This window comes from Rutidosis leptorrhynchoides, chromosome 3 (genome assembly GCF_046630445.1).
Source record: "Rutidosis leptorrhynchoides isolate AG116_Rl617_1_P2 chromosome 3, CSIRO_AGI_Rlap_v1, whole genome shotgun sequence".
NCBI lineage: Eukaryota > Viridiplantae > Streptophyta > Magnoliopsida > Asterales > Asteraceae > Rutidosis > Rutidosis leptorrhynchoides.
In genome coordinates this window covers 650,639,911-650,656,785 of record NC_092335.1, presented here as the reverse complement: position 1 = coordinate 650,656,785, position 16,875 = coordinate 650,639,911, and the positions used below count along the sequence as shown (strand labels likewise).

General features: G+C 35.8%; 2 protein-coding genes across 2 annotated transcripts; both read left to right on the top strand.

Moving 5' to 3' along the window:
- Nucleotides 1–279: 279 nt before the first annotated feature.
- LOC139902478 (disease resistance protein At4g27190-like) lies at nt 280–3,653 on the top strand. Its single transcript, XM_071885099.1, has 3 exons — nt 280–373; nt 982–3,475; nt 3,630–3,653. Exons 2-3 carry the CDS (start codon nt 1,247–1,249, stop codon nt 3,651–3,653), a joined length of 2,253 nt encoding a protein of 750 aa, XP_071741200.1. The 5' UTR covers nt 280–373; nt 982–1,246.
- Nucleotides 3,654–12,070: 8,417 nt separating this feature from the next.
- Nucleotides 12,071–14,548, top strand: LOC139899178 (BTB/POZ domain-containing protein At5g48800-like). Its single transcript, XM_071882001.1, is given in 5 exon segments — nt 12,071–12,150; nt 12,239–12,305; nt 12,758–13,347; nt 13,349–13,877; nt 14,021–14,548. Coding segments are annotated over 5 exon segments (1,794 nt in total).
- The last annotated feature ends 2,327 nt before the right edge of the window (nt 14,549–16,875 follow it).

Genomic DNA, 16,875 nt, shown 5'->3' with positions numbered 1-16,875 from the left:
AAAAGAAGTGTAATCACAACCTAGATAGTGTGTGTGAGTTTGAGAGTTTTTTGTAAGATTTTTGTAATACTCTGTAAATCTATTCTTGTGAGTAATAGAGTTGTTTTTCTCTCAAATTTGTATCTCCTAACGTCCAGGCGATCCTCTCTTCCTAACAATCACATGCAATTTAATATTTTATCCATCGAAGACAATAAGATAATATATTTTATCAGATTTAATTATTACAAATAGCCTGTATAAGTCTAAGTTGGCCGACGACATTTTGGTTACTAGTAATAAACAGCCAATGCTGATTTCGCCACCATCTACTTAACCACCACCACTGTTGTTGTTGTTGTTGATAACACCTCTTCCTGCAAATTCATTACAAGTATGTTTGTTGAATAACCTTATTTTATCTTTATTTTTTTTATTTAAAGTAGTCTAAATAATTGTTTTTTATATGTCTTTTGCACGGTACAACTGCTTTTGTTAGGATGTAACGGACTTGAGTGAAACTTGCATATCTAGAATATTTGAATGAAATACTTGTGTGGTACTGGGGGATAAAAGAAAATGGAAACGAACAAATAAGAGTTTGAATTAAGAAGATTAGGATATTTTCGTCTTAAATTAAGGAGAAACTTAGCGGAATTTTTTAATTAGCGACGAATAGTGATACAAAATCACAGATATATGTATATCTAGTGACAGATGAAAGGTAACTTTTTACACAAACACAAGATGCATCATGCAATTTTCTCCAAGTTAAGACCCATTTCTTTTCAGTGAATACTGAATAGAAAATAGTCAAACTTAGGCCTTTTTATTCAGACCCGCCCCACTAAACTAACCGAGCTTTATCTTTCAAAAAAAAAAAAAAAAACTAACCGAGCTTTGCCTAATTAATAACTAAGTACATATCAAGATTCCTTTCTAGTTAACTCCAATTAGAAACGTGGATCCAGTTGACATTTCAAGTTTTTCAATTACTTTCAGATCTGACCAACTTGAAGAAGAAAAAAAAAGTTGAAATGGCAGAAGCTGTTGTCACTTCAGTTGCAGAAAAAGTAGTGGACTCGATTCCTTGATTGTATGTTTCCATATTGTTCATCTTGTTCATTATCATCTTTCTTAATTCCCCTCAAACATACAACTCAAACACAGACATTGTCACTATCATCTACTGTACTACACAACTACCACCATTTTCTAAACTTTTAATTCCATTTCTAAACACCATATATCTAGTAGAAAAAAAACTATGGAAATCGCAGCGAAGGTCATCGAAAAAGTTATGGACTTGACGTTTGTTGTTGCCAAGAGGGAGATTGGTTACATGTGGAATTGCGAACAACGTGTTCAAAATTATAGAAATGAAGTTCAAAAGCTCGAAGAGATGAAAGGGAGGATTCAACAAAAAATACAAATAGCCAAAGATAAAGGAGATACACTCGTGGTTGGTGTGGAAGACTGGGTCAACGTTGCTGATACTAGAATTTCAACGGCCCGAGAATTTCTTACAGAAGAAGCTAACGCAAAGAAGACTTGCTTTGGAATAGGTTTGTGTGGTAACTGGAGCACTCTTCATCGTTACGGTAAGATGGCAACACAGACGATTGCTCCTCTTACGGAGCTCCAGGTACGTGGCACGACTTATGACAATTGTGAGATTGCGATTGATACCCCTGCACCTCGCCAACTAGATGTCTACCAAAACAAGAATCTTGATGGTATTACTACCCAAAATTCAGCTTTGGGGGATATCATTGCAGCTATTGAAGATGAAAGCGTACAAATTATCGGAATCTATGGTGTAGGAGGTGTAGGAAAAACTACATTGGCCAAGGAAGTTAATTCAAGAGTAAATAGTATGTTTGCTGATGTTGCATTTACAACTGTCTCTAAAAGTTTTGATGTTGAAAAGATCCAAAAGGATACTGAAAATGCAAGAAAGCGAATTATAAATGGTGAGAAGATTCTAATCATATTAGATGATGTGTGGGAGGAATTGAATCTAGATGAATTGTGCATTCCGTGTGGTATCCAACACATGAACTGCAAAATTTTATTGACATCTAGAAGGAAACATGTGTGTGAGAATATGAATGCTCAGAGTTTAATCTGTGTGAACACTTTGCCACAAGAAGAGGCATGGATTCTTTTCAAAAATGTTGTTGGTGACAAATTGGAGACCGACACCGGTTTGACTTCAGTTGCAAGGGATGTCGCTAAAGAATGCGGTGGATTGCCACTGGTCATTGACGTGATTGGAAAAACTTTGAAAAACAAAGGTATCAGTTCATGGAAGGCAACTTTAACTCAGTTACAGAAAAATGCTTTGAAAAACAAAGATGTCGATGCAGCAATAGAAACGGTATATGACCGTTTGAAGCTAAGCTATGATTATCTTAAAAATGAAGCGCAATGGTGCTTCTTACAGTGTAGTGTTTTCCCGGAAGACTATAATATCTTGGTGGAAGACTTGGTACTTTACAGGGTAGGCTTGGAAAAGTCTAAGGAGATTGAAAGCATAGAGGATGTGAGAAGCACTGTTCAAAATGCAGTGAATATCCTCATGTCTTATGGTTTGTTGGATGCAGATAAGGGGGATGATGATTCAAAATACTACATCAGAATGCATGATGTTTGCCGTGATATGGCATTATTAATTGCAAATGAAGGTAGTACAAATCATTTTCTGGTGATGGCTTGGGAAGGTTTGACTGAATGGTTGCCAAGAAACAACATCCAACAAAGTTACACGGGGATCTCGTTGATGTACAATAGAATAAGTAAGCTTCCTGAAGATCATATTAGCTTCCCAAATCTTGAAGCTGCCTATTTGCAGGGTAATTATTTGGAATCTATTTCTGATCAATTTATTGAAGGAATAAAAAACGCTAGAGTATTAAATTTGGCCTATAATGAGATCTCATCCCTCCCACAGTCATTAACCAGGCTCTCACAACTTCGCATGCTCAATCTTGAGGGAAATTATATACGTGAAATTAGTATAATAGGTGAGTTGAAAGGCCTTGAGATTCTAAATCTCAATTCTACTGATATCGAAGAAGTTCCTGAATGTATTGGTCAATTGGTTAACTTAAGGCGGCTTGAAGTTATAGATTGTAAAAAGCTATCTTATATATCACCAGATGTCATTTCGAAGCTCAGGCGGCTGGAAGAGTTACGCATTCAATTCCCGGTCCATTGCAAAGAAGTTCACGAGTGTCTTGTTGCGGTGAACTGTTTGTCGAAGCTCGCGTTTTTGGAATTAATAGTGCCAAGTCTTTATAAATTTTCTGAAGGTTGTAATTTTAATAAATTCAAAGGATTCGCAATTCAATTCACAGATAATCGTAATTTGATCCGCAAACTAATGGGATTACAACAGGTTACTTTCAAACACATTTGGACTTCAGAACGTTATTTATCTTTGGACATGGAGTATGATGTGTTTCCAATCTTACGGATACAAAAGCTAATTGAGGTAAGTCGTCCTAATATGATAAGTCTAGGTGAAATAGAAAACTTGAATAACGTCATACCGGACCTAGATCAAGAAGGTTTCAATAATATAGAATATATTACTTTAAGGAGCTGTAAGAATGTTACATGCCTAGTGGATACATGTGATTGGGTAGGAAATGCAACTGAAAAGTTTTTAAGGAAAGTAAAAATCTTGAGTTTGGCAGGACTAGATAAGTTAGATGTTCTATGGAAATGCCCAGATGAATTTATAAGTCTTACTAACCTAGTCAACCTTAAAATTTATAATTGTAATGAGTTAGTAAGACTATTTCCACTGAGTGTCGCAAAAGGGCTTGTTTCACTAAAGGAGGTTCAAATTCAATTGTGTAAAAATATAGAGGAGGTGATTTGGGGTGAAACTGAAACGGATGAAGTTGTCTTCCCTTGCCTTACCACTATTCACTTAGGTTATTGTTATGAACTCAAAAGCTTCTACTCGGGCAGTTGTAGCATCAATTATCCATCATTAGTGGAAGTAACATCCAACAGTTGTCATAAAATGGAGATGTGGGGACATGGAAGCCATGAAACACCCAACCTCAAGTTTGTGAATCATGTACCACTTGATGGACGTTTTTCCATTAATGAAGCCGTTGTCAAACTTCATGTGGCACGAAAAGCTAGCTTAGCAGGTAATAAAAATGCCCTAATTAATCACTTAAACATAGTTATTTCAATTTAATTGGCCGATATCCATAGTATGTTCTATTTTGAACAGGAACTTGAGAACAAGACGAGAAGATAATCGCAGTTTCCAGAGTTAACAAAAAAGGTAAGTTGCTATTTAAATATCATGAATTTTCTGTTTCAAATCATACTACTACAGTAGTATTTTTATATTTGGGTATCAAAGATACTGCTATGCTGATAACAGTTGACGGGCTAATTACGTTTCTTCTCCCAACAAACCCTTTTCTTACTTAGATTGTTAAGTTTACTATGTAAATATTGTAACTAATGGTATTTTTTTTTTTTTTGTTGTTGTTGTTGTTTGTATTATAGTTACAGGAATGTGACCAATCGATGATGTCAGGGTAACGTTCCCATCAAATTTTCAAATGGAACTCTCTCCATGTTGACACTGATTTGGGAGTTGGCACACATTATGTGAATCTTTTTAAATCCTCTTGTTGCATATCTTTGATGTGCTAGTACTTACAATACAATGTTAGATGTATTTACTTGAGTTTGAACTTCATTTTAATTTGTTTTACAGTATTATTATTTTTCAAAAGCACAAATCTGTTACTCCGTATTGTACTCTATTATGATATATTTGTGTCATTTGTCACTGTATTTCACTTGCATAAGCGAAATTGGAAATAGTACAGTATCTATATACAGGTGATACTATATATGCAACACTGTATGTATCAACTACAACGTGGTTCCTTTCAATTGCATCATACACCTGCATCATCAACCCCAGCTCACTATGACCAAAGTACTTCCAAATTCTAGGTGGTAATTATGACCCGTTTGTAGATACAAACCAAGTACTTCAAAATTCTAGGTGGTAATTACGACCCATTTGCTTATAATTACGATCGACTTCCGCTTCAATCAATAGTTCACATTTTATACATCGAGCAGTTACGGCTTAAAAACGCCTTATACTGTTCTGAGCTCGATGACAACCCGAAATCGCTGGTGCACCAGCAGTCGTGGCGGATCAACCGTGGACCACTTTAAAGAAACCAAGAGAAGACAACACAAAGAATAAATAATTCCAATTCACTTTCTCAAAATCAACTTTATAAAGTAATAGTATCTTGTTCTTTTTGGGTGGTAATATTCAGAAATTCACAAATAACAGATTCTAAGGTAACTGTGAAGTAATTTGTTTAATTTTTTTTTTTCTTTTTGTATTTACTGTTAATCAGTGAATTTATGATCCATATATAATTGCATCATGTTTCTTTTCTCCAGGATTGTATATACACTTTTCGCGGCCTTTATTTTGTTAGTAGTTGGTAAAGGTAGCAATTTTGACCCATTTACATACAAATGGACAGTTTTGGTTATTTTTGTAGCAGATCAAATATCTTAAGTTAGAAGGTTTAACTAAAAGAAAGCGGCTCACATAGGTCAAACGGGTCGAAACTCTAAAGTCACCTGAAGTATATTCTGATTCGTAACCTCTCGAGTCACTTTATTATAAACGAAGCTAAATTATTGTATCAGTATAGATTTTGTTATCATATGATAAGTTTAAGCACACCAACTATTTATTTTAACCAACTGATAGATAAGTGTTTGTGGCTCGACATGACCCAAATTGTTGTGACCCTATTTTGACCCGTTACCCAACTGCCCGACGTAATACACACTAATTGACCTAGAACATTAGAGTCTTGAAATTTCAAATCTTATAATGCAAAGAACAGTATAATGTTCTGTTTTACTAGCGTAATCTTACGAAACATAAAGATCTATATTTCGTGCCGTGTTTTGCAGAAATGGAGTAATGAATATTAACAAGTTCATTTTTAACACTCGATCATTGTAGTAACATTAAAAGTCACTCTCACGTTGGGCAAAACACGAACACCACCATCTTTCTTCATGCAGGATTTAAGTTTGTTTACTTGTTTATCACTCCTTAGTTGTTCACCATAATCTGTAGGCATTGACCATACATATAAATAAAGATAATAATTAGTATTGTTTTTCCTAGTTAGGTTGAGAGCCGAGTATCATGTATTACCTATTGATTTTAGTGTACTAAAAATCAGTGTACTTATATAATAAAAGAATGTTATGGGCCTGTGTGTTGATGCGAGAGATTATTTCGCTCTGTACATTTATAATTACAGTTCGCATATTGATGATTTTTTTTTTGAAAAGCAAAATTTCATTATAAACCAACGAATGTTACACTATTACATCCGAAAACTAACCTGAAGGCATGCCTTGCTTCACAATGAGATATATGCCTAAGACTATATACGGATACAATATATTAGACTAAAACTAAAATATATGATGAAATAGTAGATAGTAGTTAACCCACGCCCGTACGAGTGTTAGAAGATACGATAAAGGATTTCGGGTTTATTAACCATTGATGCCATTCGAGCCTCGAATTCTTCATTCGCTTAGAAATCCATTGAAAACCTTTTAGTTGAATGTCATTGAGAATTATTCGCGTCTCCCATGTGTCTTTGCATAAAATTTTGTAGTTTCGGTTCTTCCAAATATTGTAAGCGCAAACCCACTTCGATGTCTGCCAAATTCTTCTACCCGGAAAACAATTTATATTTTGGTAATCATCTTTAAATATGTCTTCAATTGCATATCGGTGATTGCTACAAATCCTTTATCAAATGAAAAATACATGTATACTATATTGGGGTTTAAAAATAAAATGTTTAATAATAATAATAATAATGATAATGATAATGATAATGACAATGACAATGACAATGACAATGATAATCATAATCATAATCATAATGATAATAGTAATAATAGTAGTAATAAAAATTTAAGCGGTTGAGTTGACATTGTTTAAAAGTTTGAAGAATATTATAAACCTAAGGGGTAATTTAATATTGTTTAAAAGTATGAAAGACTAAAATACATAATTTAAAAATATACTAATCACCAACCATCCAATCCAATATAATACTCTCTCCGTTCCTATTTAATTTTCACCAGACAAAAAACACACAGTTTTAGGAAATCCCACTAACTTCATTCTCCATCAATAAAATATATTCTCTCTCTACTATAACCTCTTTTGATTGGTTGAAATACTTTTTTTTTAACAGCAAAGATTATATAATTTTATTAATACGAAAATGAGTATTTACAAGTAAGAGGGCATCGCCAATGAAACAAGGATACAAAACAAACACGAACGTAGACAAAACACGATAAAAAGGACAATATCCGCTAAAGTCGACCGAGATATTCATGAACTTGCAAACTAATAAGGATCACCGAAAAGAGAAACATACATAAGGCCGACTTGTGAGCACAAGCAGGGCCAAGTCTGGGCCGCAGTGCTGAGAATTTAGCGACAAATAAGCCCGTTCAAGGCCCATTTCGCCAATATGGTAGCCCCTTTTTAGGATCAGACACAACAAAATGGTTCGCAAGTTCAGAAGGTACAAGCTAATTAGCCGATTCCAGTTCTGTTGGGTAAGTCGACATCGAAAACAAGTGGGTTATTAATCCAAGGATCCCACTCCATTATGATTTTTTTATTCCTATTTGAGAACCATTCGAAGGTTTTGAGTTAAATTTCTTTAAAGATCATGTCACACGTAAGCTTGGATTTGGAGAAAGTGGTAGTATTACGATTTTTCCATATCATAAAGCCCGTTACCCACTCGGTTGCTTGCCATTATGAGACACGAAAGGGTGCCCGTTACCTAAGAACATCTCATCAAAAGATAGGATGGCAGGAATACGAATTCCCCACCAATGAAGAACTTTATGCCAAATGTCACTCGCCACTTTGCAATTTGTGATGCAATGTTCGACGGTTTCCAAATCGTCATCACAAACAGGGCAACGGACCGTACCCAAATCCATACCTCGTTTGTCTAACTCCACCTGAGTCGGAAGTCTTTTTTGTCTCGCACGCCAAGTAAAAATTTCAATCTTCAGTGGTGCGAGGCTGTTATGAAGGGTGTTCATGTTAGAATCCGGTTTACAATTTTCGAAGAGACAAATTAGTCTCGTGAGTTTATTAACAGAAAACACGCCATTGTTGCTAAGTATCCAAATCCATTCGTCTTGACCGGAACTACAAGGGACAAAACTAGATAAAATATTAGTAAGATTGGTGACGTCCCCGAGTAATCTCCCCGAGATACCCCGGGACCAACACCAATGAGTTAAAGCACAATTATCCACCCAACGGACCCTCTCAAGGACGGTGGCATCTTTGTTGATGTCAAGTCTATAGAGTCTATTAAATTTATCTTTAAGTAAGAAATCACCAAGCCAAGATTCGTCCCAAAATCTAGTTTGCGAACCATCTACAATCTTTTTTTAAACGAATGCAAAAAACGGGTTTCAAGTTTAATGAGATTTTTTCCGACATTTAAAATATTTGACCAAGCTGATGACTTTCAACAAGCCGGGGGAGAAAAGGACTCAGTAAGTCCTCCCTCCAAACCGTATATGCTTTTAATTACGTTTACCCAAAGAGAGTTATTGCATTTTTTGAATCGCCACCACCATTTCCCAATTAATGCCCGATTTTTAATTTCAAGAGACCCAATATTGAGCCCCCCATGGTCACGTGGTAGTAAGCATTTTTCCCATTTAATCCATGCCATTTTCGAGACTTCGCAAGACCCACAAAAAAAAAACGACGTCTCAGTCCCTCAAGATTGTTAATAACACATAAAGGGGCTTTAAAAAGAGAAAAGAAGTAAAGTGGGAGACTAGATAGAACCGATTTTATCAAGGTGAGTCTTCCGCCATATGATAAAGTTCGTGCTTTCCAGTCTGCGAGTAGTTTGCCAAATTTCTCAACCACCGGCTCCCAATCTTTAGCCCTTTTCATGGAGGATCCAATTGGTAGGCCAAGATACATAATCGAAATGGAACCCGATAAACAACCTAACCACCCGGCCATAACATTCGTGTCCGATCTCGACACACCTAACCCGTATACACAACTTTTGTGGAAGTTTATTTTCAAACCCGAAGTGGCCTCAAAACATTTTAGGATTTTTGTTAGGTTTCGTGCATTTCTCTTATTCCATTGACCGAAGAAGAGTGTATCATCCGCATATTGTAGGTGGGTTAGACGCACATTCTCTCGTCCAATTGAGATCCCCGAAAACGTGTTATTTGTTGCCGCCATTTTGGTGATGTGATTAAGACCTTCCGCCACTATTAGAAAAAGATATGGGGAAAGAGGATCTCCTTGACGCACTCCCCGATGGGGTTGAAACTCCTTGGTGGGCGATCCATTTACCAAGATAGAGATCGTGGCCGAAGATAAACATGTTTTGATCCAATTCCGCCATCTAATTCCGAAACCCATTAGTTCCATCATCTCCATTAGAAAATTCCAATTAATGCTATCAAACGCTTTCTCAAAATCTACCTTGAATAAAAATCCCTTTCGGTTGCTAGCTTTAATATCATAAAGGACCTCATTAGCAATTAAGATTCCATCCAAGATATATCGGTTTTTTATATATGTCGTTTGTTCATGCCCAATAACTGAGGATATTACACGATGAAGTCGCTTTGTTAACACTTTAGATAATATCTTGTAAAAACACCCAATTAAACTTATCGGACGATAATTCCCAAAATCTTGCGGGTCATTTTTTTCGGAATAAGAGATATAAAGGATGAATTACAGCCTTTGGATATAGAACCGCTTTCCCAAAAATGATTGAACGACGAAAAGAGTTCATCTTTGATTAGTTCCCAATATTTTAAAAAAATTTCATGTTAAACCATCGGGTCCCGACGCCTTCTCACTACCACAATCTTTAATCGCCCAAAGTATTTCCGATGAACTAAAAGTAGTTTCAAGAAATGTAGCATCCTCATTCGATAAACGTTTTACAAGTGGACCACGTATTTTAAATCTAAGCGAGCTTTGTTCACGGAACCTTTCTTGAAAGTATCTAACCGCTTCCGCTTTGATGCAATCGAAAGGGACGCCCAAAAATAGTATAGTGGACAATAATATAGGGACGGAGGGAGTAGTATTTAGTATTTATATATTAAAAAAAGAATAATATAAAACGTAGGCATTCCAATGAAATTTTTGTTTATAGTGGATGATGACGTAAGTATAATGTCAACAAAGACACTATTGATGAGCCTTCCGGTATTGTTGGTATATAGTGATAGTAATTGAGTAACAGTTACATTTTCTCTCTCTAAAATCTTTTCTCCTCCTTCTCTCTAAATAAACAACTGCCGTCAATTTTAATTTCCTAGATCTAGTTTGGTTCTCTTCAGAATCTTCGTAGATTCCTCATCGCTTTTGACGGTTTGCTTCTCCCGGTTACAAGGTAAGTCCGACCACCGGCATCTCGCCGGTGGTTCGGTTTTTTTCGTCTTTTGGTTTGAATAAGCACGACCGCCTTCCTTCTTCTTCAAACAACGTGTGTTCTAAGCACCAACTCCGGTCTCAGATCCGGTGAACAGGCGGCGATTCCGGGCGTTTTGGCTCGGGATCTGTTAACTGGGTTTGGGTTGGGGTTTGGTGCCTTGGTTCTTCGTTTTCCGTTCGTAGGGAAGGTGGGTCCGGCGGTTCCTGACTTTTTTGCCTCTGTGCCGGATTCCCGTTTCTGGGTGGATGTAGGCGGCGAGTTCCGGCAGGAGCTCTATACCCATTTAGGTCGGTTTCGGTACTTAGGTTGAAGATTTGATTTGCTGGACCGGTGGTTGTGGTGTTTTTGTGTGTTGAAACCCGTAGGTTACTGTGGCTTTCTGCTGGCGGTCGTCGGCGGGAGCCGGCTGCTAGTTTCTGGCTTCTGGTGGTTGCGGGTTTGTAAATGTCTTCTGAAAATTCGGCGTTGATGGCCTTGTCTCTATTGGTTTGACTTTGTGTTTTGCTCTGTTCGATTGTTGTTCCGCTGTAGTGTTCATACCTTTCCCGTAGTCGAGTCTATTCGGGTGGACTCGATGTTGTTGCCGACGTGTGTTGATTTAGTTGACCTCGGAAAGTTGATGTATTTTGAAGTAGTTCTCTCGGGGTCCTTTTTTCCGCTCGAACGGGGGTTTGATCTTATTCGACGGGCTTGTGGTTCTCTGGTTTCGGAGTTCTTAGAGGTTTTTCGGGTACGAGAGGTTACTTTGATTTGCAGGCCTCGGGTTAGGTGCTGCTGGAGTGTCCGGCGTCCATTTTAGTGTACGGCTTTTGAGTAATGGTAATTGCGGCGTTAGATACGAGCCCGGTTTTGTGTATTGTTTAGATTTAGGTTTGGTGGGTTGTACGAATGTATTGTTTCTTTCAATTTCATTTTCAATCATTTTCAATGTGCTCGCTCTCTGTCAATGTTAACGTCCAATGTGTAGGACGATCAGAGCGAGACCTTCCAATTGTAATCGTTTGTGTACTCCACCGGATCTTTTTGATCTTTATATATATATTAATATTTTCGCCGATAAAAAAAATAAAAATATAGTGATAGTAATAATAATAATAATAATAATAATAATAATAATAATAATAATAATAATAATAATAATAATAATAATAATAATAATAATAATAATAATAATAATAATATATTATTAGATATTTTAGTCTTAAAACTGTTATTTTCTTAACATTCCTCCATCACATTTATAGTAACAAAGTTACCTCAAATCAATGTTTAAAAACCTGTCGATCACTCTTCGGATTAGAATTCCGGAGGGTCCATGACCCTACCATAAGCCAACTGGTTATGGACAAATTCCAATCCCATAATATTAATATAATAATTTATAATTTTATTTTGAAAATACACTAACAATAATATGAAAAGGCCGCTACATAGCAAAATCTCACTTCTTAGCAACCTAAACCCCACACATACTAAAAAAAAAAACTCTTGTGGTTCCTTGCACTTGCATCATGGACCTGCACCACCAGCACCATCAAACCCAGCTCATTATGACCAAAGGCTCGCGCCATCGTCATCGCTATAACGAATGGTTCGTCTCCCAAACGAGTCTCTTTTGTTTATACTTTTTAATTATGATAATTTACTTATTGAAATCATATGATCATGTCTTTTTATAGGATATTTCGTGATGTCCCAAGCGATATAACTATAGAAGTGAATGGTGTTGCATTTGCATTGCATAAAGTAAGTTCTCCTATTGTTTAAATTGTTAAAGTTTAACTTGTGATCTTCTTTTTGTTCTTTTGTCTGGTGAAGAAAAGTCAAATCTTGACTTTTAAGAGTCAAACATAGGGTGGATTTGCTGATAGTGGCAATTTCAGACTTGTATATATTTTTTAGTTGGTGTTGCAGTTTGTCTCAAATGGGTTAGCTTACAGGGTGACAAGTTAAACGGGTCAAAACTAACTCAAAGTATATAGTTTTAGCTCATTCGGCTTATTAATTTGATTTTTTTTCAAGATCTCTATATTATGACTGTAAAATTATACTTATTTGTATTTGTATTTATATTCAAAATGAATGGGTAAATGATTTATTAAAAGTGAGCAAATAAATGAAGTCCACCAAACATAACTTGACCCGATCCATTTTGACAACTGACCCGTTTAAAAACGTTACCATTTTGTTTTGTGTAGTTTCCTCTCGTGTCTCGAAGTGGAAGAATTCGGAAACTGGTATCGGAACATCGCGAGTCTTCGATATCTCGAGTAGAGCTCCTTAGCCTACCTGGTGGCACTGAAACATTCGAGCTCGCAGCAAAATTCTGTTACGGTATAAATTTCGAGATAACACCATCTAATGTGGCTCAACTATGCTGTGTTTCCGATTTCCTCGAAATGAGTGAAGATTACTCGAACAACAACCTCGGATCACGTGCAGACGAGTATCTCAACTATATCGTCTGCCAAAATCTCGAAATGTGCGTTGAAGTCTTGCAACAATGTGAAAACTTACTACCTTTAGCTGATGAGCTCAAAATAGTAACCCGATGCATCGATGCAATCGCTTCAAAAGCTTGCGTGGAGCAAATCGCGTCGAGTTTTTCACGACTGGAGTATAGTAGTTCGGGTCGACTTCATATGAGTCGACAAAAGTGTGAAGCTGATTGGTGGATTAAAGATTTATCTGTTCTTCGTATCGATTTGTATCAACGGGTCATCACCGCTATGAAATGTCGTGGGGTGAGGCCCGAAAGCATCAGTGAATCGCTTATGAATTACGCCGAAGTTGACAAAAAAGTCAAACGGTCAAAGTGATCATGAACGGGTCGTAGTTGAGACGATTGTTAGTTTGCTGCCCGTTGAGAAACTTGTCGTTCCGTTAAGTTTTTTATTCGGGTTGTTGAGAAGTTCAACAATGCTTGAATGTAGCGTTGGTTGTAGGCTTGATCTCGAGAGGCGAATCGGGTCACAATTGGATATAGTGACACTTGATGATCTTTTGATACCTTCGTTTCGATATGGTAGTGACACTTTATTTGATGTCGATACGGTTCATAGGATTTTGGTTAATTTTTCACAGCAAGATGATAGTGATGATGATCAAGACGGGTGGGGTTTTGAATCTAACGGTCTTGATTCGCCGTCAGAAACGGCGTTAATTAAGGTTTCAAAGTTGGTTGATAATTATTTGGCTGAAATTGCGCCTGATGTGAATCTTAAACTTGCCAAATTTATCGCGGTTGCAGAAAGCTTACCGGCACATGCTCGTACGGTTCACGATGGGCTGTATCGATCCATCGACGTTTATCTCAAGGTACGCCACAATGAAACCCTAATTACCTAAAACCTTAATGGACCAGGCCCATTTATACCATTGGCCCAATCATTTTCTAATGGTATAGTCTAACAGTAATTACGATCCATTTGCTTATAAATGGTAAAAAACAAAACTTGCAGGCTCATCAGGGTTTAACAGAACAAGACAAAAAGAAGCTATGTCGATTAATCGATTTCCAGAAACTTTCACCAGAAGCTGGTGCACATGCTGCGCAGAACGATCGACTACCGCTTCAACCGATAGTCCACGTTTTATACATCGAGCAATTACGGCTTAAAAACGCCTTATACTGTTCTGAGCTCGATGACAACCCAAAATTGCCGGTGCACCACCAGTCGTGGCGGATCAACAGTGGTGCTCTCAGTGCTGCCATGTCACCAAAAGATAATTATGCTTCGTTAAGAAGAGAAAACCGGGAGCTTAAACTTGAGTTGGCTCGATTAAGAATGAGATTAAATGATTTGGAAAAAGAACATGTGTGTATGAAGAGAAATATGGAAAAATCTAACTCGAGAAAATTTATAAGCTCGTTTTCGAAGAAGATAAGTAAAATAAATCTTTATGGACATAGTTTATCAAGAGGATCAACATCTCCTTCAAGAAATTCACAAAGAACAGATTCTAAGGTAACCGTGAGGACAGAATGAAGTAATTTGTTTAGTTTAATTTTTTGTATTTACTGTTAATCAATAAATTTTTGGTGCATATATAATTGCATCCTGTTTCTTTTCCCTAAGTTTGTACATACGATTTATAGCGACTTTGTTAGTGGTTGGTAAAGGTGTCAATTTTGACTCATTTATAGATAAATGGACTAATTTTGTTACTTTGGTAGCAGATCAAATAAGTTAAGCTAGAAGGTTTACCTAAAAAGGAAGCGGGTCGAATAGATCAAACGGGTCAAAACTCAAAAGTCACCCTGAAGTATATACCGATGCATAAAACCTCTTGAGTCACACTATTAAAAACGTAATTATATGTTACTCTATATGAATAGGTGTAACGACCCGGAAATTTCCGACCAAATTTAAACTCTAATCTCTATATGGTTCCGACACGATAAGCAAAAACCCTAAAGTTGACCCACACTTTTTTTCGATCATTCTATACTTATAAGATTAATATTTACATAAATTAAACCTTACCAACATGATAAGCAATCCCAAATTGTTGAGATTTATGTTTCCGAAAAGAGTTTTACACAACGTTTGACCGTCTAGTTTGACCGATGATATCACGAACTATACAATATATGATAATTATACGTTTGTATATATATATGTATATATATACATATTTAACATGATTTAAGAATGTTTTAATATCTCATTTTGTATTAATAACAATAAGTTATAAGTATATTTTGAAACTACTAACTTAAGTTTTCAAAACGATAACTATACGTAACGTTATTTGACATAAATACTTATAACCTATAATGTTTATACATATATCGTATAAGTAATGTATTTAATCACTTTTAAAGACTTAAATACATAAAATCATATAAGTGTATTCACAAAAGATAGCTATATTTGAATCCTCATTCCATTTTTCACAAAATTTCTATACGTATATCTAGAGTATAAGTACTCGTATCATACCTAGCTTCTATACATATTTACTATTGGTATATACACATCAAATCAACTTTAAATCAATCCTATATCTGCCCTCATCAAGAGGGAATTCCTTTTTGACATTTACCTTCAATAATTATACAAGAATACAAGTTGAAATTTTGTCCTTGTTCCCTTTATACCACGTTTTTAAGAGCTTCCATGTATCATCATTTTGGTTCAATTTTTATCATCATTTCTAAGTTAAAAACACACACTTCCATAACCCTTAAACCCCTTAATCATCTCAGCTCATATCTATGAAGATCTAGCTTCAAAAACCTTACTTAATCACCATAAGAAAACCATACAAAAACACTTCAAGAAATCCTTCCAAGAACACAAACTTACTTCCAATCTTTCATCCACTTCCATCACCCTTTTGGTTCTAGCTTTTTACTCCTCTTTTACAGCAACCTTGTCCAAGGAACTTGAGGTAGTAACTATGTTCATAACTTTATTCGATTCATATATATATAGCTATCTTATTTTGTGGTATAAAAATTTAACAACAAGAACATAGTTTGAAAGTTTTCAAACTTGTTTGCAAACTAAATAGATCATTCTAACTTAACTTTTAAAATACTTCAAGACCTGTAATATAACTTAATTATATGTTAATTTAACAAGGTATAACTTGGTTTTTCAAAGAATATCTTAAAAACTGTTTTTACGACGTCGGAGTGCAACCGGGGACTGTTTTGGGTTGGATAATTAAAAACTATCTTAAACTTTGAATTGGAGGTTTATCTTCTGGAAAAATGATTTTTAATATGAATATGATAACACATAAAAATTTCATGATTTAATTCAAAGTATAAGTATTTTTAGAAAAATAATCATTTAAGGTTGTTTAAATAAAGGAAAATGTTTAACTTCATAAGTTTCACTAAAGTTTCACCTATGCCGTGTGATTTTGAATACAAACCAAGGTATTTTCAGTTCATAGTCTTAAAGAGGGACTCGATCCAAGGAGATGGCAAGTTGAATCAACGAAAACGGATTTGTAACGAAGAAACTATGACCGAAACAAAATTGGTTATCCAAGACTTGTTTAACTTCGGGATTAATTGGGAAAAATTAAATAAAATCACATCTTTCTAAGATAACATGATATTTTATATATATGTACTTATAATTCAATTTTATATGGTTCAGGATCACCCGTAAACAACACGAGAAGATTAATCATAAGATCCCATGATTGTACGCAACACGTCATTTGACAACACCGGTACTTTATGTACGCAACACGTCATTTGACAACACCGGTACCGTGGGTCAAGATTAATCTCGACCAATACATATACGATGGGGTTTTATTTATTTCGTTGGGGGTTTTATTTATTTCATTG

Bases quoted from the DNA above. Each gene is read 5' to 3' on its own strand.
- LOC139902478 (XM_071885099.1), top strand. From the start codon at position 1,247: ATGGAAATCGCAGCGAAGGTCATCGAAAAAGTTATGGACTTGACGTTT. The intron at 3,476-3,629 runs GTAAGTCGTCCT...GTGATTGGGTAG, and splicing joins GGATACAAAAGCTAATTGAG to GAAATGCAACTGAAAAGTTT.